At 40.2% G+C, this 23033-nt stretch overlaps 1 protein-coding gene across 1 annotated transcript in view; it reads right to left on the bottom strand.

The window, feature by feature from the left end:
- INSC (INSC spindle orientation adaptor protein) overlaps positions 1–23033 on the bottom strand; it is a 136807-nt gene that overhangs the window by 2480 nt on the left and 111294 nt on the right. The window contains exons 10-12 of the mRNA XM_073350627.2: positions 5704–5770; positions 1743–1898; positions 892–968 (exon numbers count right to left, since the gene is read on the bottom strand). Of these exons, the coding sequence (XP_073206728.1) occupies positions 892–968; positions 1743–1898; positions 5704–5770 (300 nt within the window). The remainder of the gene's footprint in view (positions 1–891; positions 969–1742; positions 1899–5703; positions 5771–23033) is intronic.

Consider the following 23033-nt stretch of genomic DNA (forward strand, 5'->3'; position numbering starts at 1 on the left):
CCAGTCCTGTCTCTCAACCCCCTGGGAATCCTCATCCTAGTTCCAGTCTCTTTGCCCAATCAGTACAAATTTTCCACCCCTTCAGGCTCCTCTCAAATGGTTAAGCTTTGCCTAAGTTATAAGCACCTGAAAAGAGGTCTTATGACGGAAAGTGTCAGGCAACCTTAACTATAGGCTTTGCTACCAGCTCCACTTATGATGGAGGTTTGAACTCTATCCAAAGGAAGTCAGAGCCAGGAGAAAGGATTGTCTTTGCACCATGTCCTATTCCAATGTTTGACTGTGAGTGATCTAGGAAACTGGAGGAGGTTAAAAGCCATTGGATGAGTTTTAAAATACAATGAGAATCAACCAACTCCCAATGTGAAATTAAATAGGTCACGACTGTAACGTCACTGAGGATGAAGAGGACACAAACCCACTAGTCAAATCTTCCAGGTCTTCTCATTCCCAGGGACAGTAAGTCTGTCCATCGAGCTCCTCTGGCCAGAGCACAGCCCTTCCTCACCCTTCTGGTCCCAGCCAGGAACTGACCTGTGCAAGCCCTACGATTCCTTTTATTTGAGCCTGTTAGGCTCTGACTTCTTCAGTGCAGCCTTTCAGACAGCCCTAGAGGACCCACCTTCATTTTTCCTTTCCTGGGCAGTGTGTGTAGGAGTGCAGGGCCTCGAGCAGAGGGCCTTGAAGGGACTGGTACACCCTATCACTGTGTGCCAATCTTGATTTTAATGGGAATTAAGGTACTCAGCACTGGGCCCAAGATAGGAAGGGATGAGTCTGACATGTAATTTACAACAAACTTGTGTTACTTACACACACTGAAATCCCACTGAAACTAATAGGATTATTGCATTTTTCAGGAGAGATAAAGGATGGCTTAAGTGCACCTACCAGACAAGCCACTAGAACAGAATCACTGTTATTTCTTTCAGTGGGTGATCTGCAGAGTTCTATAAGGCGAGGAATACCTAAAATAGTAAAAAAGAATGAAGATAAACAAGGTTTGTTGCTATCTAAAACTTGCCATTTTCACACCAAAAATCAGCCTGGTGGATTCTTTTGTTTTATCTGTCTCATTTAATACAATTATGAATGAATACAACTGCTATACAAGAGGTATAGAAGGAACTCTGCACACATGCATTAGAACGAGCTGTGCTCTTTAAAATTGCCAGTTAGATAACGGCAAAGCATAAACAATACATTGTTTTTACCCTCTACTGCTCTTTTACAATGAATAGAGCTGACCTAAAAAAAAAATCCTTCCTATCCATCATCCCCCAACTCCCCAAAACAGACATGTTTTTTCCTCAATTTTTAAATTTGAAAAATCTGGTACCTACTGTCTCTCTTTGCTGGAGGATCCTACTAGTCACACATGTATGAGGTTTTAAGTTGAGGAGAGAGTAGATTCTGCATCTTCAAGTGTCACAGCAACAGCTAGCCACTGTAAAAGCTCTGTATCCCCATCCCCTCCATCTCTAGCTATGTGTAGGAGGAAGCTGCACCTCAGTTTCCACTGAAAAATTAGCCATAAATTCATTTAGCACATTCTCCACATCCACTGTCAGGACAGACTGTGCAGGAAACCTCGTGGTCTGTAGAGCGCAACCATTAACAAGTGATATCAGAGAGCCTCTCTCCTTGCTAAACCAGCAAAAGCCTCTGCTGCCCTAGTCTCAGCTGGAATTCATTCTCTCCATATTTTACTGTCTGCCACTAGGTTAGCATTAAATTCTTACAGCTGAGTTTTATGGCTGCATGTGCCACTTCAGGATCTCGGCTGAGCCGTGCCAGAGTAACGGCAGATTTCTGCTGAACTCGCTCACAAGCAGTGACTTCTGCTGAATTCCCAGAAGATGATCTCTCAAAGAGCATTTCCATTAAAAGCTGAACACCTACAAAGAAGTTGTAAACTCCCATTAGTTTAATAGAGGATTTTACTCAGGATTTTACTCAGAATGTCAATAATCTGTATACTTCTGTCTATGTATTTATTGTTACCTACATCTATTATTTAATATTATGGATATATATTTTTGTTAGAACATTTACATAATTTACAAAAATATTAATTGCTTCCAATTAGAATCAGAGCTAGAAACCAAAGTTGAGAAGACAGCCCATCCAAGATCTTCCAATTCCAAAGACTCTTCTCTCATCAGTATCTCTGGTTTCTAACCAACTGCTACCATATTATACAGACATAGGAAACTATTATGCACACGTTGTATCTCACCCGTTCTCACAAGCCTAGAGGCAGCTGCCTTGGTCTTAGCTTCCAACAAGAGGGAAATATGCAGACTTTACTGTACCACTGACACACTTTGGTTAAGTAAGTCTACGTTTTACATGGACATGTGCCAGAACTAAATTGATCACTTACTTGCATCTTCTCACTGGCTAAGAGGGAAGGCTAGATGGCACAGTGTTCTAATGCATTAACATTTTAACACCCTGGTCTGGGTCCAAATAAGGTTTACTCATCACAAATGAAGTGAACATGTGTGGTCTCTCCTTAGATTATAGTGGATGTCCATGCACATCCCCAAACTGCCTCACAATTTATTGAAACCGGCAGTGTCAATTCAGCAAGGACCTGATCCTGCAAGATGCTAGGTGCCCTCCACTCCCACTGGGCTTGCTTCTCCTCTGTCAGTCATTTGGCATTGGTGTAACTCCACTGACTTCCATAAAGTTCCTCCTGATTTATACCAATCTGAGTGAGAAGAGAATCAGACCTATTGTTTTCAGTGGCAGTGGAGAGTGCGCATCACTTCTCAGAAGGACTCAGCACCTTGTAGGATTTGATTCTACGAGGAGTAGACTGAAATAGTGGGTCTGTATTTAGTAACGATGAAGCTGTAATAACAAACTGTTTAGAGGATGCCTAATTGAAAATGCATGAATTTACACACAGCATGACCCTAATATATAGTGTAATCAATACACAAGAAAACCTTGTTGTAAGGCAGTTTTACTTCACACTCTCTCTCTCTCTCTCTCTCACACACACACACACACACACCTGACACAAACACAAAAAAGTAAGGAAATGAAAACCTAAGCCTCCTATGTGTCCATGGACCCTCCTGAATCCAGGTTAGTTTGTGCCAATCCTCCTTCAGTCAGGTCTGTGTGCACAACACTTTCAGCTATAACGTGAGAAAACTAAAAATTACCCTAAACTAATTATATTTAGCAAACAGATCATTGCATCATTTCTCCTCAGAATCCACGTCTACAAAGTTTTGTGTAAACAAAAAATGATTTTAAGAGTATTAGTCAACACTGAAAAAGTAGGCCTGCTAAATAAATGTTTCAGCCACAACTCAAATTCAAACCCTTTCTATTAAAAACATATTAAGCAAAACCAAACTAAACTTCATGGGACAGAAAAAGCTGTATGAAACTTCACTGATTAGCCATGTACTTTTAGAGAACAACAGGAATTTATACCCCATTTTAAGATCATATAATCATAAATATAGAGCTGCTACCAGGTACCACCATAAAATCAGTTAGATCTGCTATTTCCTTATCCACAGGACTGTTCTCTTGCCCTTACATTCTCCTATAATACCTTGGGGTTTTTTAACCTTTCCTCATCTGTCAAGTTTTCTAAACCATTTATCATGTGTGTTGCTCTCCTCTGGACTCTGTCCACTGTCCTTTTGTTCACATCTTTCCTAAAGTGTGATTCCCAGAACTGGACACAGTACTCCTTAGCAGAACAATTATCTTCTGTGTCTTAAATATGACACTGCACCTCAGAATGATATTAACCTTTTTTGCAACTGCAACATGTTTTTGACTCATTCAATTTGTGCTCCACTAACAACCCCAAATCCTTTTCAACAGTAGTACTGCCTAGCCTATTCCCCCATTTTGTAATTGGGCATTTGATTTTTCCTTCTTAACGGAAGCACTTTATTGAATTTCTTCTTGTTAAATTCAGACCAATTCTCAAGGTTGTTTTGAATTCCAATCCTGTCTTCCAACGTATTTGCAACCACTCCCAGCTTCTTGGTGTCATCTACAAATTTTATAAGCATATTCTCCATTCCATTATCCAAGTCATTAATGAAAATATTGACTAGTACTGGACCCAAGAATGACCCCTGTTGCACCCCATTAGATATCCCTCCCAGTTTGACAGCAAACCATTAACTACTTTTGAGTGGTCCTTCCACCAGTTGTGCATCCATCTTACAGTAATTAGACCACATTTCCTTAGTTTGCTTATGAGAGAATGTCATGTGGGACAGTCAAAAGCCTTACTAAAAATCCAAAGATATCAAGTCTAGTGCTTCCAACCTATCTCTAGGCCAGTAAATCTGTCATAGAAGGAAATTAAGTTGGTGTGGAATGATTTGTCCTTGACAATGCTAAGCTGGTTATTCCTTATAACGTTATAATCCTCTAGGTGCACACAACTCGATTGTTTAATAAGTTGTTCCAGTATCTTTCCAAATATTAAAGTTAGGCAGACTGGTCTAATTCCTTGGGTCCTCTTTGTTCCTCTTTTTAAAGGCAGGCCCTATATTTGCCTTTCTCCAGTCCTCTGGGAGCTCACCCATCCTCCATGACGTCTCAAAAAAAATGCTAATAATCCTGAGACTGCTTCAGCTAGTTAAGTATTCTGACTACTTCATTTCATCAGGGCCTGCTGACTTGAATGTATCCAAATACATTTATACAAATAGCCTTTAACCCGTTCTTGCCTCATTACGTTCCTTCCCCATTTTTCTTAACATTAATTACACTGGAGTATCTAGTAACAATTAACCTTTTTAGTGGAGACTGAAGCAAAACAGGCATTAAACACCCCAATCTTTTTGATATCACTTAGTAACTTTCCTTCCACACTAAGTATACCTACCACTATCGGTTACATTTTCTTCCCATGAGACCTTACCTACCAGTTCTCTGAGTTTGTTAGTCTGCTTTTATTTTTGAAATCCATTGTCCTGATTCTGCTGCGCTTTCCTTAGAATAATGAAACCTATCATTTCATGATGACTTTCACCCAAACTGCCTTCCACCTTCAGATCTGCAACCAATTCCTCCCTGTTGATCAGAATCAAATCTAAAATGTACATTTCCCAAATAATGAAGTTTTGCCAAAAATAATCGTTAAAGGGCTATGGGAAAGCATTGCTGCTGCTGTTTGTACATTTTGGAGCAGTAATGTCTTGTTATGGCATTGTACAGTTTGAATGAAACAATGCAAAATGCAGGATGCTAATGTGCAAAGTTTAATACATAGATGATGTAATCTGATTTATGAGAATCACAGGTCTTCTCAAACATCTTAAGTCTTAATTTACAGAAACAAATGTTACTATCAAAATGCTTCAGATTGCCTCAGCATACAGCTGTGGGTAATGACGTGAACTATAAATATGAAATCAGCAGGATGGCTATATATTTGAAGTCTTCTAAATCATTTTGTAGAACGGCAGCATATTTCAATTACAAGGCCATTCCGAGACCTCACTTTGTATCCCCCATCAACCTGTATTGGCCAGCAGATGCAGATTCCACTAAGAATTATAGCAAACAACAGGCTTCATTTGCATTGGATCGCATCCGTAGATCATGTTGCCCTGTGATTAACACAGGTCACCTCTCAAGCTCTCTCCTTTTCCCATGTGCATTCTATACATACAAATACAGCATTAACTTAGCTTAAATACATACCATTTCCTTGAATTATTTCTGAAGCACACTGGTCCAGCACAGACATGTTTGCTAATATTGTCACAACCTGCATTAATGAGAGAGGAGAACATAAAATATAATGTTACAATTCAGAAATGATAAATATACTCAATAAGATAGTATAACAACCGGAACAATAGAGTAGAATCAAAAACTATCCTTGTGGGCTGACATTTTATTATCACTTCTCCATACTCTGAGGTTGCTTCAACTTCACTCAGCTGTTAATAACATTCAAGAGTAGCTGGAGTGTAGTGGCACTCCAATTATGTCTCCTTTCCCCCAGCCATGCCGCCAACATGTACTGGGGGTTGCCAGATGGAGGTTGTGGATGGTTGGTGGTAAGATTTGCATGCTTTATGGAAGCCTCTTTATGCTGCTAAATCATCATAAAGAGGCTGAAGGGCTACAAACAATTGGGCCTCTAGCAGTGTTCATTTGGGTACAAATCCTGAATTCCATACTCAAATTCAGACAAAACTCCCATTGAGTAACTACTAAGAACTTCAGTGTATATCCAAGCAATACTACTACTTAGAAGTCAGTTTTAATCTTCAAAGCATGATAGAAACACTGATTAATCCTCTTAACCCCTTTGGGAGGTTGGTATTTTGGGCCCTGATTCTGGAAAGCATACCTATTCAAGGACAACACATATATTTAAGTCAATGGGATTTTGCACCTGCTCAAGTGTTGTCCTGAACAGAGATGGACTTAAACACCTGCTTAAATGTTTTCCTGAATTGGTGCCATAGTCGCATTTTGCAGCTGAGGAAACAAATGAAGGATCTGATTGGCAGAGCTGCTGAGCAACTACAATAAGAGTTGTGGGTCTTCAGTGCTTCTTAATCAAGTATTCACACCCTACACATTATTACAATAATCTTTATGCAAAATATGCCTCGGGAAGCATCATTTAAAAACTGGTAACACTGATTAATATTCTTCTGTAAAGTATGTACAAAATGCATATTAAGAGTTCTGAACATAAACTGAAATTATGACTACAATGCGTTTACCAGACAAGTCTGGGGATTGAGTAAACCAGTTTCTCAAAGACAAAGGAAAAGCTTACGCCTCCTTCCAGGTGTCAAAGTTGATTAGCTTCACCTGCCAAGTGGCCATTCTTTGGCAAGGAAGAGGGGCAGGAACAGAGAGATCTGCGTTTTAGCAATCAATAACATGGAACCTGTTTTGCCACAAGACTCCATGTCTCCATCCTCACAGCTGGAATGAACTTTATCTAGGGTAACCCTCAGAAAATGCCTTTCAAAGGGTGACTGAACTATAAAACTGAGGGGCAAAAACACCCCAAGCTATCACTCCCTCCCTTTCACCTAAGAACACAAAGGAAGCAGCCCTTTGACTTTGCATGGGGATTCTGATCTGAGAGTTTGGGTCAATGTTGGTGGGAACATACGGTAAGGATTTTTTACCTTGAGCCAAATCTAACTTTTTAAAGTTTTAGCTACTAGAAAGCGTTTTATCCTTATTTCTCTTGTAATCACTTCTGACTTTAATACCTTAGACTTGCACATCCTTAAAATCTCTTTGTAGTTCAATACATTTTTTTAATCAAAACTAATCTTGTGTTGTAGTTAAACCGAACTGTTAGGGTAACTCCAGTTAAAGTAGCAAACTGTTGAATGTTGACTGTTTACAGGGACAACAGACCTCTCATATCTGAACTACCTGGAGAGGACTGTACAGTGCAGAATACATGTTTGGGGGAAATTAGAGAACAGGGAGTGCATTGGGTCACCCTGCAAGTAGCAACCAAGGCTGGTGGAAGCCAGAGTGTGACTGGAGTGTTGCTGACAGACTGCTGGGTCAGAACTACTGGACCAGGGCTTTGGCTACACACACACACACACACACATTCAGTCATGTGTGACCTGCATCCTGTTTGTGAGAGGCCCAGGTTGGGAGCTACAACAGCAAAGCATTGTAAAGCAGCCCTGGTTTCAGGGCAGGTGCTGACCACCCTCACTGGTATGGATTGCACCCTGAAATGTGACAGAAATTAGGGACCTGACTGGCAGAGCTGCTAAGCAATCACAGTAGGAGTTGTGGGTCTTCAGTGCTTCTCAAAATCAGGTCCAAAGCAACTTCTCTTTGGCCATACAATGACTTATCGATAGAAATTGGATTAGAACTCAGAAACAGCTAACTCCTAATCCCATACTCAATCAACTATACTATACTGGTCTTGATGATGCAGCGCTTCAGGGTCACATGCAAAGATATTGTTATTTAACATTCACATAACTCCCTGCATATCTTGCTGCATGCAAAGAACCACACATGTTGTTGACATTACTGTGTAAAGGGATTGTGAATAACCATTATTATATGTAAATTCCAAAACAAAACAAATAAATAATTGTACTAAAAGGATTTTTTGTTCTCTTTTTTCCTTATTCTAACTTGATGCTGTTGATCTGCTTGAGGAATAATGGACTGAAGGAGGACAGATTTGGCTAACAGCTTTTAGTTGTAGGATTTGTGTTCGCAAACAAACAAACTTCCTTGACAGATGTAAGCAAGCATGTGAACAAATTACCATTAATGTTGATCTCACTCTGCCATTATAGTAACAAAGGTGACTAATTTTTGGTGCTCTGACATAAAGGTCTTCCACTTTCCAAGGCAGTGTTACAGTGTCATCTCTCTGAATAAATTCATTTACTTAGGATGCAAATGAGCTGATGAATCTCTAAAGAGTGACAGGTAGAAAAATGGAAACTCAATATATGTCTAGGTATTTATTCCATGTTAATTATTAACAGAGTTTCAAGCAGCGTGTATATATTTTTTCATTCTAAATTATATCCTGTTAATGAAAATTACTTCCTCTATGCAGAGTCAGTACCCCATGTGGCTCTCTAAGTGATAGATGAATTCAATTAACCACAATTTGAATACATGCCAATTATTTCACGGCTTCAAGTTATTTTATCTAATAAGTATTTTTATATATAAAAATGTTTTGTGTATCTTTCTATACAAGAAATGATTTGAGTAAGGGGTGTATTTGGGCTCGATCAAGATAGCTCTGCTTTCCTTGATTATACAGGACTGCATATTTTTGAGAGATATTTGTGCACTGGACAAAAAGGGTTAAATTACCCCTGTGCAGAGGGTTATGCAGAGGTTTATGCATCACTCAGGCCCAACTAGAGCCTTATTTGAAGGTCTTAAGTAGTGTTAAAGGCACTTAAGCTTTAGAGTAAAGACCAAACTATGAATCTTCAACTCAACTGTTATTTCCAACTTAACATACAGACATGAAATCCAGAAGCCCACCAAAGGTCCAGACAGATGTCTGACCGCCTTTGAAAGGAAAGGCCTTTGAAAAATACTAGGTATTATACTAAATTAATTTATAACAAATAAAAAGAATGCCCCAACCCTTTATCATGAAAATTTTCCAGAAAAAAGAAAAAGCTGGAACTATCTGGGACATGTGTTAAGCATGAAGCCAGAGCACCTAGCATGGCAGGCATGCCATTGTGCAGCTGTAAGAACATGACAAAGGGGCCAGCTGAAAAAAATCTCTTCATTAAACGCTAGCCAGAGAGGGAAAACTTACAGGATTTATCATCATAGAGGACATGGTGCAGGATAGATGGATGGTGGTGCTTTGTTTATGCTCTAAGCACCATCTGACAGCATGAGAAGAATTCAAATTATTTCACTCAAAGTGAGCAGAATTTTTCAGTGGAAAAATGTGTCATACCTTTTTGTAATGTAAACTACATACACAAGCAACACAGAATACAGGTTAACTGGGAGAAGATGCTACTCTAAGTGTTTGTACTTATTCTTAAAAATCATACACTTTTTGGGATGACCAGTTTAGTACAAGTAAAACTCCTCTCTCTCATATCAAGATTCATAGAATGGAGACACGCTGTAATGCAGGCCAAAGTCCAAGGACAATGTAAACACTAAAAATGCACTTTCCAGGTGAAAACAAAATTCTATCTGTAGATGCAGCCTAATTATCATTTTGAGGAAAATGCTCTTTTTCATAGACTCATAGAAATGTAGGCTGGAAGGGACCTCAAGTAGTCATCCAGTCCAGACCCCTGCACTAAGATAGGACCAAGTAAACCCTGACAAATCCAACCTTTTCTTAAAAGCCTCCAATGATGGGGATTCCACAGTCTCCCTGGGAAGCATACTGCAGAGTTTAACTACTCTTATAGTTAGAAAGTTTTTCCTAATATCGAACCTAAATCTCCTTTGCTGCAAATTTGAAATTTGTCTGGATCCTTTAGCAACGAATGAATTCTGTGTCATAGGACAGTACAAGATTAGGATATCTATGAAAATGGAACACAGACCACATTCTCACTATCTGCCAATGCTCGAGATCTATAGGACCATTGGGAAAGTCACAGCTCAAGCCAATCAGGATTTCCAGTACTGCAGTGTAATTCCTAGACATAATATCTCTAGGAAAGCTGTCAATAAACATAGCAACCTCAACCATAAGGTGTAGGGGAAGGGTACTGGCCACAAAATACAGTCTTTGTTCATTGGCCTTAGAATACTCCCATGTCTAGAGGAAGTCACATTTCTCTGAACCTTTTTTGGATTCTCTTGATAGGAAGGACTGAGTCACTCAGAGAATCAAAGAATTGATAATGGAATAGCTATACCATTTCACCTCAGAGTCACCTGTTAAAATCCAGTGCAGTGCTGTTGTGACTGGAAATTGTTACTACCCAATGGCTATCCAGTGATATCTATGTTGAGTTCATGAAAAGGCAGCTGCATCAACAAAACCTCTACCACAATTGATAGCAATGACACCCTTATTAGCATTCTCTGCAAAGTGGCCATGAATGTTCAGGAAAGAAAACCATGTCAACTCCTTGTTGTGGGCCTTCCAGATTAAGGCTGGGGCATACTGGTGGAGCAGAGTGCAAGAGCTTGCATTATCACTCCCCAGTAAGTCGTTCTTTGGTGACTAAAGATGTAAACTCAAGTCCTCAGACAAATCTACTCATTTCTAGACCAAAGTAACTGGGTTGTGTTTTGAATAAACTTCAGGTAATAGCACCCAAGACTCTTGTCTTCCCCACCCCTTACTATAGATACAAGTTAAATTTTTAGTGATGGGCGCAACACATACATGCAAAAACATATTCACAGTTATTGCTGCAGCAGCTGAAATGTTATCTGAATTTTTAATAGATCACCAAGCATACACTTGGCATAGTATGGATTTTAGAGCAAAACTAAAAAGAACAGGAAAAAAAAAGACCAATACTCTCTCTCATTGACTCAGGAACCATTATTCTGTATCAAATTCTCTCACCATTGGGAACACTAACTCATCTTCCATAGAGTAGCGGGGGGGGGGGTAGAGGGGGGATGAATTATTTATATACTTCCTGGTAGAGAGAAAAATCAGCAGCAGTGTTTGGATATCTGAAAAGTATCTCAAGGATTTCAAATGGAATTTATCTTTGCTCAGAATTTTTGTGGTTTTTTAGCATATCACCATTAGAGCAGTGGAGGGCTGCTACCAAGAACAACCATCTAGCTCCCAGTGAAGCTCTACCCAGTATAAACAGGTATCTGACATTCTTCACTAAGCCTTTACAATTGCACTACTTTGCCCACAAAGTAGTGGCCACAACAATAAATCATAGATTGGGGAGAGGATTTAAGACAGGTCTTTTACAATGATAATTCCTATTCCCTATGCGCTCTAAATTAAGCTGGGGAGTGGGAAGTGGCACCCAGACAGCAAAATCAGGTAAAGGGAAAGATGGTTTACAGCCACATCTCCACTGGGCCCAAGACCTGCTCCTCAGTTCCTAAATTTCAGCCAACTTCACACTTCATCAATTCCTTAGACGTATTCAAGTATCCAAACACTAGGGTTCTCATTACCATTGTTCCTACACATGATGCAAATCATATTTGTTTCTTTCTTATCAGTAGTTGGTATTTTAATGAGTAGCAGCAGTTACAGTACATGCTCAGATTTAGGGATGGGCAAAGTAGCTTGGATAAGATAAGAATCAAGCCAAACTAGAACTGAACCAACAAAAAAAAAATGTCTGGAGGTTTGAAGCCAATGGGTTACCCTGCTTTGGGATTTTCAAACACACCTCTGAATTGCCTGGGTTGGGCTGGAAGCAGAAGCACTAAAATACCCTGAGAAAGGATATTTTCATGCTGTAGCCACTCTACCTACACTAGGAATTTCTGAAAATTCCTAGAGACCCTCTTCTCAGGTGATTTCCAGCTTTTCAAATGGAACAGACTGGGATAAGAATCTGAATAAGCATCCCAGCTTCTGAAAGATTATCCAAATCTCTGAAGCGTTTTACATCTGTCTATCACTAATTTTGATTGGAAACTATTTCTGAAGGGCTCATAGTTCAGAAAGAAACTTGACTTCACGTGGCAACTTAGTATTTCAGGCCAAATTTGATTTAAATCGGTTGCACAATTTTTAAGTTCTAGAAGTAGAAAGAAAAGGAAAGAAAAAAAGTAAGAGAAAGAGGTTTTGTGGTTTAAGATTCTTTTAGATGCTCCTATAGATCAAAAACAGCTTCATGTTTCAAAATGAAATTCGGAAGCAATTAGTCCACAAATTGAATAAAGACTTTTGCATGCTTTTTTCCCTTAAAACCAATTTAAACAGTTAAAATCTTGAGGTAAGAACAGCAAGTAATCCACATGTGCTGTTAACTACTTTTCATATTGTATTGTTCTTTGCATTTATTAACAGTCTCTCTTTGGTCAAAAATTCAGTCTTTACACTGTCTCTTCTGATGTATTTCCCCCTTTTGCATTTGCTATGTATACCTCCGCTTCAACAGTTTATTTTAGCTCAAAATCACAGTGTCAGGCAACAGGAAGCTATGTGAGCCTCCACCCTGAGACATTGTCTCAAAATACTGATACAGTCATTAATTTTAGGTATCATTTAACAATTACTTCAAACATAATGGTGATGAGCACCCTAGAAATACAGATCAGACTGACAGATAAACTGATCAGCAAGTATTTGTACCACTTACATGAAATCTGAGTTGTGTCACAGGCTGTCAACTACTGAATAAGATTCTCATTTAGTTTTAATACTATGGGGCTATGCCTTGGTGCAGGGGGATCAAAATTTTACTTGTTATTTTGAAATTATAACGGTGTAGTCTATAGCACGATCATCATAGAATCGGTGAGATATAATGAACACGGAGCCCCACCATGACACTTTTACAAAGACACTTTTCTGAACAGAAATTTAAGCACTTCCCTTAAAAGTCCTGATCCAAAGCACCTAAGTACATGAATAGTCCCATTGACTCCAATGGAATTCCTCACATGCTTAAAAGTTATGTGAGTTAATGCTTTGCCAGACTGAGGCCTAAAAGCTAATTTTCAGTGATGCTGAGCACTCAGAACTCTGGGTGCTTAGCACCACTGTAAAAAAACAGGCTCTAAACAAATGTATTAATGACTTAGGAGGTCTACAGTGTATTTTAAAAACTCTATAGGAAGTCTCTTCTCTTTAAATCTTATATAGCTTAATAATAATAAATATATGTTTCATATCTTTACAAGTGTTGCCACATCACGTTAGTCTTATGGATTTATAAAATTAACCTCTCAATATCTCACAGCACATATACAAAATCTAATAGAAGCCATCTAAATTGACAAGGACCTCACAGATATAAGAACCAGCTAGACAGCTATGTCACCTACATTTTTTAGTTTTAATATTAATTGGCAGCATTTGTATCATTACATCTTACAGTAAACAAAAACTGCTTTCTGTACTGCAAAAAAGAGTTTTTAACTCCCCCCACCCCAAAAAAAAAAAAGAATAGTCTAACCAACCACAACTTCTACTGAATTTGTAAAAGATGAACTCCCCCTTTTGTCTTTTTTGTGGTCTGGTTGACACTGAAATATGGAATGATATTAAATCATGTTTTCTTAGTGTCAGTGGTCCATTACAGAAATAAAACACTTCTGGGAAATCAATCTTCTGTAAAGAAAAAATTGATTGAAATTTGAGGAAACTATTAAGTTAATTAAGGGTCTTTAAAGAAATTTTCATCAGATATGTTGAATGGAGAAGCATCATCTTGAAGAAATTATATTGCAAGGAGACAAATAGCCACAATGGACTATGATAATGTGTCTTCTTTTAAATAACAAATGTTGATTTATTAGCATGTTTAACCAATAGTGAACAAAGGTATCAAATTGTATTTGCATTATAACTAGGACCAGATGGAAAATTCATTTACAGGCTAAAAAGGTAATACAAAGTGAATGTCCTCATTGTAAACCCAAAGTGTGTTAAAACGACTAAATGGCCAGAAGGTTTATTCACTGTTTGGGAAAACTCAGTCCCAAATGGAGACTAAAGGCTACCCAGCGGAGATGATGTGTGGGACAGGCGGGGTCAGGTGCCTACTTGGCATGCTCATACAGACTGAGCATGCTCAGTAACATCTGCTGAAGCTGCTGCCCTCTCTCTGTCCCCCCACTATTGGCAGTTACTGGTCAGTTCTGCTGCCTAGAAATTCCAACTATCAGAAACAGTGAAGATGCTAGCAAGGGAAAGATGAAGAAATAGAGGGAGAGTGAACAGGCGTTAGAGGGCAATAGAGGTACATTTTGGGATCCAGTGGAATAAAGGATATCCTCCCAGTTGTGCCCTGCTCTTCAATTATCAGTATCCTAGTTTTATGAGTCCTGCCCTGTAGAGGTGAAAGTCATGATCTTTGTTGTTACTAAGGTCACTGTGTTTCATAAACTTTTACTGATACTGCTGATATATGGAGAGAAATTCAAACTCAAAATGAAAATGACCAAATCATTAAACTGAGTGGCAAAGAAGATCAATATGGAACTGTTAATCTTCTTAGTTAATTACTCCTTTAAGGCTGATTCATCGCTAAGTAAAATTAATTTCTGCTACACATTCTGAGTGTGAATATTGTTTCACTTAAATGAATCAAATAAAGATAAGCCAGAGAGAGTTTGCAAAGTTCCAGACACCCGTCTCCAGGGATAAAGGCATGTCTGGCCATTTGCAAGAAGCAATATGGAGTTTTTAATTTACGTACGGAAATAAAGAAATCTAATAAACATCAAAGCAAAATCAACCTACCTGGAGGCAGCAAATGGAGAGCTTCCCCCCTCCCCTGCCCTGTCAAAGGCTGACAGCAGGTATTGCTTTTGAGGTATCAGACTTATGGAGCAAGACCTTTTAGACAATTAAGAGGTGCATCAAGAGGTCCTAAGAAACCTCTAAAAAAATAGGAGTGAATTTCCTCTGGTGCCTGGTACTATATGAAGGAAGATTCAATACTATATGAGCCAGCACAGAATGTTTGGTATTTAGGACACAACATAGGATGGGTTTCAGAGTAGCAGCCGTGTTAGTCTCTAAGGTGCCACCAGTACTCCTTTTCTTTTAAACATAGGATGGGGATCCCTTTCCCTTCCAGACCTAAAAGAATAGAGAAGAAGCAGGGCACAGCTGTGTGTATGACAGTCGTTTGCCTTTTATCATCTTACTGGTTAGTAAAGGGCAGTGTCACAGCAGCAGGTGGAGACAGGAGATGTTGTAGCAGATGGTCTCAGGGAGATGCGAGAGGAATTCTTCTGGGAACCATAAGACTCAGCATGAGAGATTAAGACAAAATAAACACCTGACCTCTGGAGTAAAGGAGACACTTAATACTTCTATTTACTTATAGTTTTCCACAATCTATATTAATATTTTAAAGAAATAAATGACACAGGACTAGCCTGTAACTAGGGCTGGAAGACAGTGTAGAGGTGTAGAAATCCCCCTTACTTGCCCACCTAGGCAACCTGGACTTTTCGTCTGAGTGACTAGAAGTAAGCATGATGCATGCATGCTTACTTCCTCCCTGGAGAAGGTGGGCAGGGGAATGGAGTGCGGGCAATGCCAAGCCTCTCAATTGCTGGCCAGAGTAGCTGAATGAGTGGGAGTAGTAATTTATTGGTTTCTATACCAGCAGTAAATTACTACTCTGCTGGGAGCAAGAAAGTCGCAGGAGTGGAATTGTGACTCAGAGAGGGACTAGGGAATTTTCAGAGTTTATACAGCACCCATTGCCCACAGCAGTGCTTGAGGTCACCAGCTAGCCATATGTTGTGATATTTATTTACAGGGAAAAGGTGCCGTGAAATATCAAAACTCTGCAGCAGTTTGAGATCTATTATATTGTTTGAAATCTATTTTTATTGTTTCCTGCCAGACTGGAGAGAACCAGAAGGAAGAAGCACTCTTATGTATTTGTGACTGCATCATTTTAGGTCTTACAAATTTATAACTACTCTAAAACCCATAGCATATCTTTATCATTTCCAGTTTCTACAGTAGACAAGTAGCTGCACTTTCTGCATCAGTTGACAGGCAAGGGCAGAGTCAGCATGGAGTAATAACAAATAAAAATTGGATATAAATATACATATATATATAAATATAGTATAGATATAAATATAAAAAATATAGTATTTTCCATCCATAGATGCTATACACCAATGAGTAAATACTGTTTGCCCCACTTTACAGATGGTGAAAGAGAAGCACAGAGAAGTTAAATTATTTGCCCAAGGTGACATCAAATAGATGGCAGAGTCAGGAATAGATCCCAGGGCTGAAATTATGGCCCTAGTGAAGTCAATGGAAGTTTTACGACTGATTTCAGCAGGGCCAGGATTTTGCCCCAGGTCCTCTGACTCTGTCTAGTGCCTTATACGCTGGAACATGCTGCCTGTCTTGCATGCTTCTAACTTCCAAGTACTGGATAATGACCATTTTGGCTGAGAGAGGACCTGTGGAGTTTAAGTCTCCATTGTTTTGACTCCACTGTGCTTGCCAAAGCTGATTTTCACACACAATTATATTCTTACATAACTATATTTTGACACTCCATGAAAAACTTATCCACCTCTTTTTTCAACGTTCAAACAACATAATTTGGCATGGAAGTGCAGAGATGTGCAGGTGTATTAAAAAAGGGTGGGGAGGGGTGGCTCCTGCAGGGAAATTATGGTCTCTTATAGAAAACTAATTAGGACACCAGTAATATAATGCATTGCTAGAGTTCCCCTGACTTGTGGCCTTGCTCTTACTTTTATATCTATTATTGGCACCCACTGCCTCTTGTTTAATTTCCTAAGTATTTTGTGGAATTTAATTACCATAATTTATCATCTTTTTCTTTGTTAATAGACACCAGAGATTACCTCACCACTCACTATGCAGCAAGGCATATGAATTCGTTTTCTTAATGTGAGTCCTGTCACTACTATAAGCGACAGTGTTATGCCAGAACATTTAGTGTATTATATTATCCAGTCACAGAGCGTATTTGGACAACTCTGGGTAAAGGAACTTTCCACCCCAGATAGTACTTCGCACAGCCTAAGAAATAGTAGAAAAAGGGACATCAAAAACCAAAAGTCATAAAAGCAAGAAAGTTCAGATCTATCTGTAATTTTTATGTAGACTCTCATATTAACAGATAGTTTAAAAGATCTTCGGTACATAACTTTTACCACCCCAGTGTAGAAGGGTAGGGGCATACTACCCAGTACTTATGCACAGTGTATGACAGGATATTGGCATCCAGAGAAAATGTGGCTGATCATATGCTTAAACATAGACTTTCATATTGTCGGAAGGATTGGTCCCCTCCCTGCTTTGATCATACAAGGAACAGGAGGAAACTATGGTCCGCTGGACTGAATACAGCCTGGGAGAGTTGGGAGACCTGATTTCTATTCCTTACTATGCTACTATCTGGCTGTGTGACACTGAGCAAGTGACTTAGCCCAAAATGTTAAAACATGGGTGTCTCAAGTAGGGCAGGAGCTTTTCCTTCCTACCCCAGTCCTTCTCTAGCAGAGACACTACACTAGCGGTTGTGATGCAGCAGGGCAGGGGATCTTTTGTCCTGTCTCAGCCAGGACCCCAATAAGATACCACACCATCAGAGGCAACAGTGGCAGGGGGAGACCTATGTTTCTTGCCCCCACCTTTTCTCTGACAACACCACCAAAGCCTCAGGTTGGAGATCAAGGCTTCGCAGCCTCCCTTCCCCCTTATACCATTTTATCTTGTTCTCTCTCCACGATTTTTAACGCAGTTCTGTCAAACTAAGGTGGAAGGGCACCCGGTACAGAGAACAATGCTTCACTGCCCAAATTCCTCCATCTCAAGTCCCCTGTTCTTAATAATTCTCAGGCAAACATATCCGGGGACCCATGCTGGCTTCCAAGTACAAGGCCATCTGGTCAGCAGCTTGAGAAAAAAAGCTGGTAAAGCCACCAATCTGATGATACTGAGCAGAACCTAGATGAGGAGTTCACAGGAAAGAATGAACCAGCTGATATTCAAGAAGCTCTGATTATAAAAAAGAATTTCTGATGCAGTAATAAAGGGTGACATTTTCAAGGGAGCCTAATGGAGTTAGGCACTCAACTCCTACTGGCTTTTATTGGGAGCTAGGCACTTAACTTTTAGATCCGTTTGAAAAACCTCATCCTAAAGGCCTGGGTCATAATGTAACATCTGCCTCTCCTCTACTTTTGACCCTAAAATTACTGGGGGAGGGAGTTTCCCCCTAAGGGCAACACAACAGGAAAGCTTAGTAAATGGCCTGAGTGAGTAGAGGAGGAAGGAAAAAAAAATCTAGAAACTAGAGGAAGAGAGGCTATGATTTACTCAAAGCCTGCAACATCTCCAGCAAGAAGCTGCAAAAATGTGAAAACATCAGGATTATGTGGAAAACAGGAGGAACAGCTAGCTAACTGTGGGTCTCCAGGACTGAGTCAAAGGCCCTCCCCCATCCCATATACATTTGGGGAACATGGCTTACTGAGATATTAAACTTGGAATGCAAACATAACTGCTTTAAAATTGAGAGGTTCACTGCACATTAAGTCTTTGTACCCCTGGATAACGAAAGACCAAAAGCTGTTAGACTGCATTTCCACAACTTCACAGGTAAGGTGAGAATGCTAGCATCACTGAGGAGACAAGACAAGTGGGAATTCAGAAGGAACAGATTTCTTTTTTATTTTTCTCCCCATGTACAGAATGAAAGGAGTCCCTGAGCCACAAAAGTTTCAATTACACCTTCCTGTATCTGACAGTGCTAAAGATTCATGAAGACAACATGGTGCACATATTGCACAAACACAGCAGAGTACCAGTTTTCTCTGACAGGAGGAGCCTGAGGTCCCTGAACATGAAGAATCTTGATACTTACTAAACAGTCATTGGTATCTATATTAACACCAGTGCCAATTTTATAACGGTTCTTAATGAAAAGGTAGACGCTAATGCATACAAGCTCTCTTGGTCTTACTTGAGAGGTACAGTAGTTTTCTTTCTCCTTCTTAATGTAATGCTTTATCCCGCTTCTAGTTTTGGGATAAGAGAAACAGGGAATTTTGTTCTGAGTGGTGGGATGGATCAACTTCTGCATAGCTCCTGATTGGATACCTGTGAACCAGTCCTTTGGGCCCCAGGAAGTGGTTTCTTCTTGGCATCCCCTGATAGTTGTGCAGAAATGCTGTTTTTTGATCTATGGAGCTTTCTTATGAGACAGGAAATAGAAATCCTTTTTTTCTTTCTTTCTTCTTCTTTTTTTTTTTTTTTGGAGAAGTGGAGACCTGTTTTGCGCTTCAGAGACTCTTAATGCTTTAAAGCAGTGGTTCCCAAACCTGGGACGTTTGTTCAGCGAAAGCCCCTGGTGGGCCCGGCCAGTTTGTTTACCTGCCACGTCCACAGGTTCAGCCGATCACGGCTCCCACTGGCTGCAGTTCGCTATGCCCGGCCCATGGGGGCTGCGGGAAGTGGCACGGGCCAAGGGACGTACTTTGCTGCAGCCCCCGCAGTTCCTTTTCAGTTATTGCTAGAGGGAGGTTACTTCTCTAGACACTCTATCCTGTTCTTTACTAGAATTTATCCATGTAGCTTCTTGCCATTGGGGGTGATTTTAATGGCATAATGTTAACTTCATTGTATCGGTTTTATAGGTGGGGAGACTAAGGTACAGTGAGGTACATGACATGCCCAAGTTCACAAAGACTTAGTGATTCGCTCAAGACATAGGTCTGTGCACAGCTGGGAATATCATCCAGCGTTCCTGGCTCTCAGGGGTCAGACCATATGACTGGAGAATTGCTAATATAGTCTCTATTTTTAAGAAGGAGGGTGGGGAAGTGTTCCAGAAAACAACAGGACTGTTAGCTTGACTTCAATTTTATGCAAGGTCTTGGAACAAAATTTTGAAAGCAAAAGTAGTTAATGACATAGAAGTAAATGGTAATTGCGATAAAAAATAACATGGCTTTACAAAAGGTAGATCATGCAAGACCAACATGATCTGCTTTGAGAAGAGAACTGATTTTTTAGACAAAAGAAATAAAGTAGATCGAATATATCTGGATTTCAGTAAGGGATTTGATACAGGCACTTATTAGTTAAATTGGAGAAGAGGGGGATTAATATGAGAATTGAAAGCTGGAAAAGGAACCTGTTAAAGGAGAAACTACAGTGGGTCATACTGAAAGGTGAATGGTTAGGCTGGAGAGGAGTTATTAGTGGAGTTCCTCTGGGATCAGTCTTGGGACCAATCTTATTTAACATATTTATTAACGAGCAGGGTCGGCTCTAGGTTTTTTGCAGCCCCAAGCGGAATGCCACCGAAGCAACAACAAAAAAGGGGGGGGGGCTCGGAATGCCGCCCTTTGAAAAGTGCCACCCCAATCACATGCTTGGTTTGCTGGTGCCTAGCTCCGGTCCTGTTAATGAGCTTGGCACAGAAAGTGGGAGTCTGCTAATAAAATTTGCAAATGACACAAAATTGGGAGGTATTGCCAGTATGGAGGAGGACTGGAGTATCATACAAGATGATCTGGATGACCTTGAAAACTGGAGTAATAAAAATGGGGTGAAAATTAATAGTGCAAAGTCATGCACTTAGAGACGAATAAGAATTTTTGCTATAAGCTGGTGACTCAATAGTTGGAAATGACAGAGGAGGAGAAAGACCTGGGGGTTTTGGTTCATCACAGGATGATTACGAGCTGCCAATGTGATGCAGCTATGAAAAAGGCTAATGCAGTTCTAGGATGTATCAGGCGAGGTACTTCCAGTGAAGACACGGAAGTGTTAGAACCATTATATAAGGCACTAGTGAGACCTCATTTGGAATACTGTGTGCTGTTTTGGTCTCCCATGTTTAAGAAAGATTAATTCAAACTGGAACAGGTGCAAAGAAGGGCTACTAGGATGATCTGAGGAATGAAAAACCTACCTTCAGAGAGGAAATTCAAAGAGTTTGGCTTGTTTGGCCTAACCAAAAGAAGGCTGGGGGGAGATGCATTGCTCTCTATAAATACATCAGAGGGATAAATACCTCCGAGGGAAAGGAGTTATTTAAGGTAAGCGCTAATGTATACCCAAGAACAAATGGATATAAACTGTCCATCAACCAGTTTATATTCCCATCATCACAGCATCTGGGCATATGACAAATTAAAACCAAGCAACATATTCTATTAAACTGCCATAATAGAACAAACATCCCACTTACAACACTACTAATGTCACCAGTATAAGATAACCTCTTGTGTCAAACAAATGCCTATTCAGAAGCCATGGTTGAGCTCTTCCCTAAAGGCTGCATGTAGCAAGGGACAGCTGCCAATACAGTGTCACAGGGCCATTAGGTAGATGGGTCTTCCACTGATCCCCCTGAACCCATACAGATCCTTGGGGCTCTGTTGCCTGGGAAAGGGTAGGCACAAACACCATCCTCTCTAGCAGAGCAACTGGAATGAAAACTACCATGAGAACCTTCTGGAGATTTCCTCCACTTTAGCCCTCCTGTTGTGGGTTGTCCCCAGAGGAATGGTGAACCAGCCCTAAATTCCCATTGCAAATTGAGCCATTCTGACAAAGGGAAGCTAGTAAGTTCTGAATATCCAAAAGGCAACATAAGTAGCAGTAATATAAAGCCTCCAGTCCTATAGTAATTAACACGGAAAGGATCATATTGCTAAAATTGCTTGACCGCATAAACATGCTTCTATTTTTTTTAAAAAAAAAAGATAAGATCAACAGCAAATCAGGCTCATCCTAGGCACCAACCCAGAAACAGGTCCTAGCAGCATGATCTTCAGTTACACAACCTACTGCTACCTAGCAAATGTATAACGGTAAAACCCAGACACCTACTCCTTCCAGTCTATGTACCAGTCCTCCTTGAGCATTGCTGCTTTGCACCCCTGTCCTTCTTGCAACTACGAATGAGATAAATGGGTTGATGTGATCTAACCTCCTGCACATTTTCCAAGGGTCAGGCATTCAAAAGTTTCCTGTTACTTTAGTTAAGATGTCCTTTAATGGAAGTTAGCAAGTTGCAAGAGAATAGGAATGAGCTTATTGGCTAACACAATAATTGTAGGTTTCAGAGTAACACCCATGTTAGTCTGTATTCGCAAAAAGAAAAGGAGTACTTGTGGCACCTTAGAGACTAACCAATTTATTTGAGCATAAGCTTTCGTGAGCTACAGCTCACTTCATCGGATGCATACTGTGGAAAATACAGAAGATTGTAATTTAAAACTTTTAACAGCTGCACTGCTACTATGAAGAAAATGGCCAGTCTGGCTCCCAAAGTCAATAGTGACTTTACCACTGAATTCAAAGGGAGCAGAATTGTGTCCACTGGAAGGAAGAGACAGAGGACAAAGAATCAGAGCGTATATGAAAGAAAGAGCGAGAGCACACAAATTACATATAGTAAATAATGGGCATAAAGTAAGCCAAACACCACGGCCTAGATCCTCAGGGGCACCAGAGCAGTGCTTGGCATGACAGAGTAGGGAAGGGACATCTGTGGCTTTTTACATTTTACCCTACCTTTCTACCATCATTCTCAATTCTTTCTGGCGATGGCAAAATGGCCACAGGTGCAAGTCAGAGCAGCCTCAGTGATCACTTGTCTTACCCCAACGGATGATGTCTACTTTGGAGCCTCTCCAGCAGCCAGGGTCACTGGAGAACACGGGGCTCCTACTGTGCCCCTCCCATCCCAAGTACAATCTGGAACACTCCTACACTGGGTGGCAAAGGGCTGACTATGTCATCCCAATCCTGAGCTGCTGTTTTTACCCAGGTGGAAGTCACCTTTGTGCTGCTGCAGTGGCATGAAGGAGACTGACTTAATAGGGGCTGAGGATCTGGCCCCATTGCTGTATCTAGATTG

The sequence above is a fragment of the Lepidochelys kempii genome, chromosome 6 (genome assembly GCF_965140285.1).
Source record: "Lepidochelys kempii isolate rLepKem1 chromosome 6, rLepKem1.hap1, whole genome shotgun sequence".
NCBI lineage: Eukaryota > Metazoa > Chordata > Testudines > Cheloniidae > Lepidochelys > Lepidochelys kempii.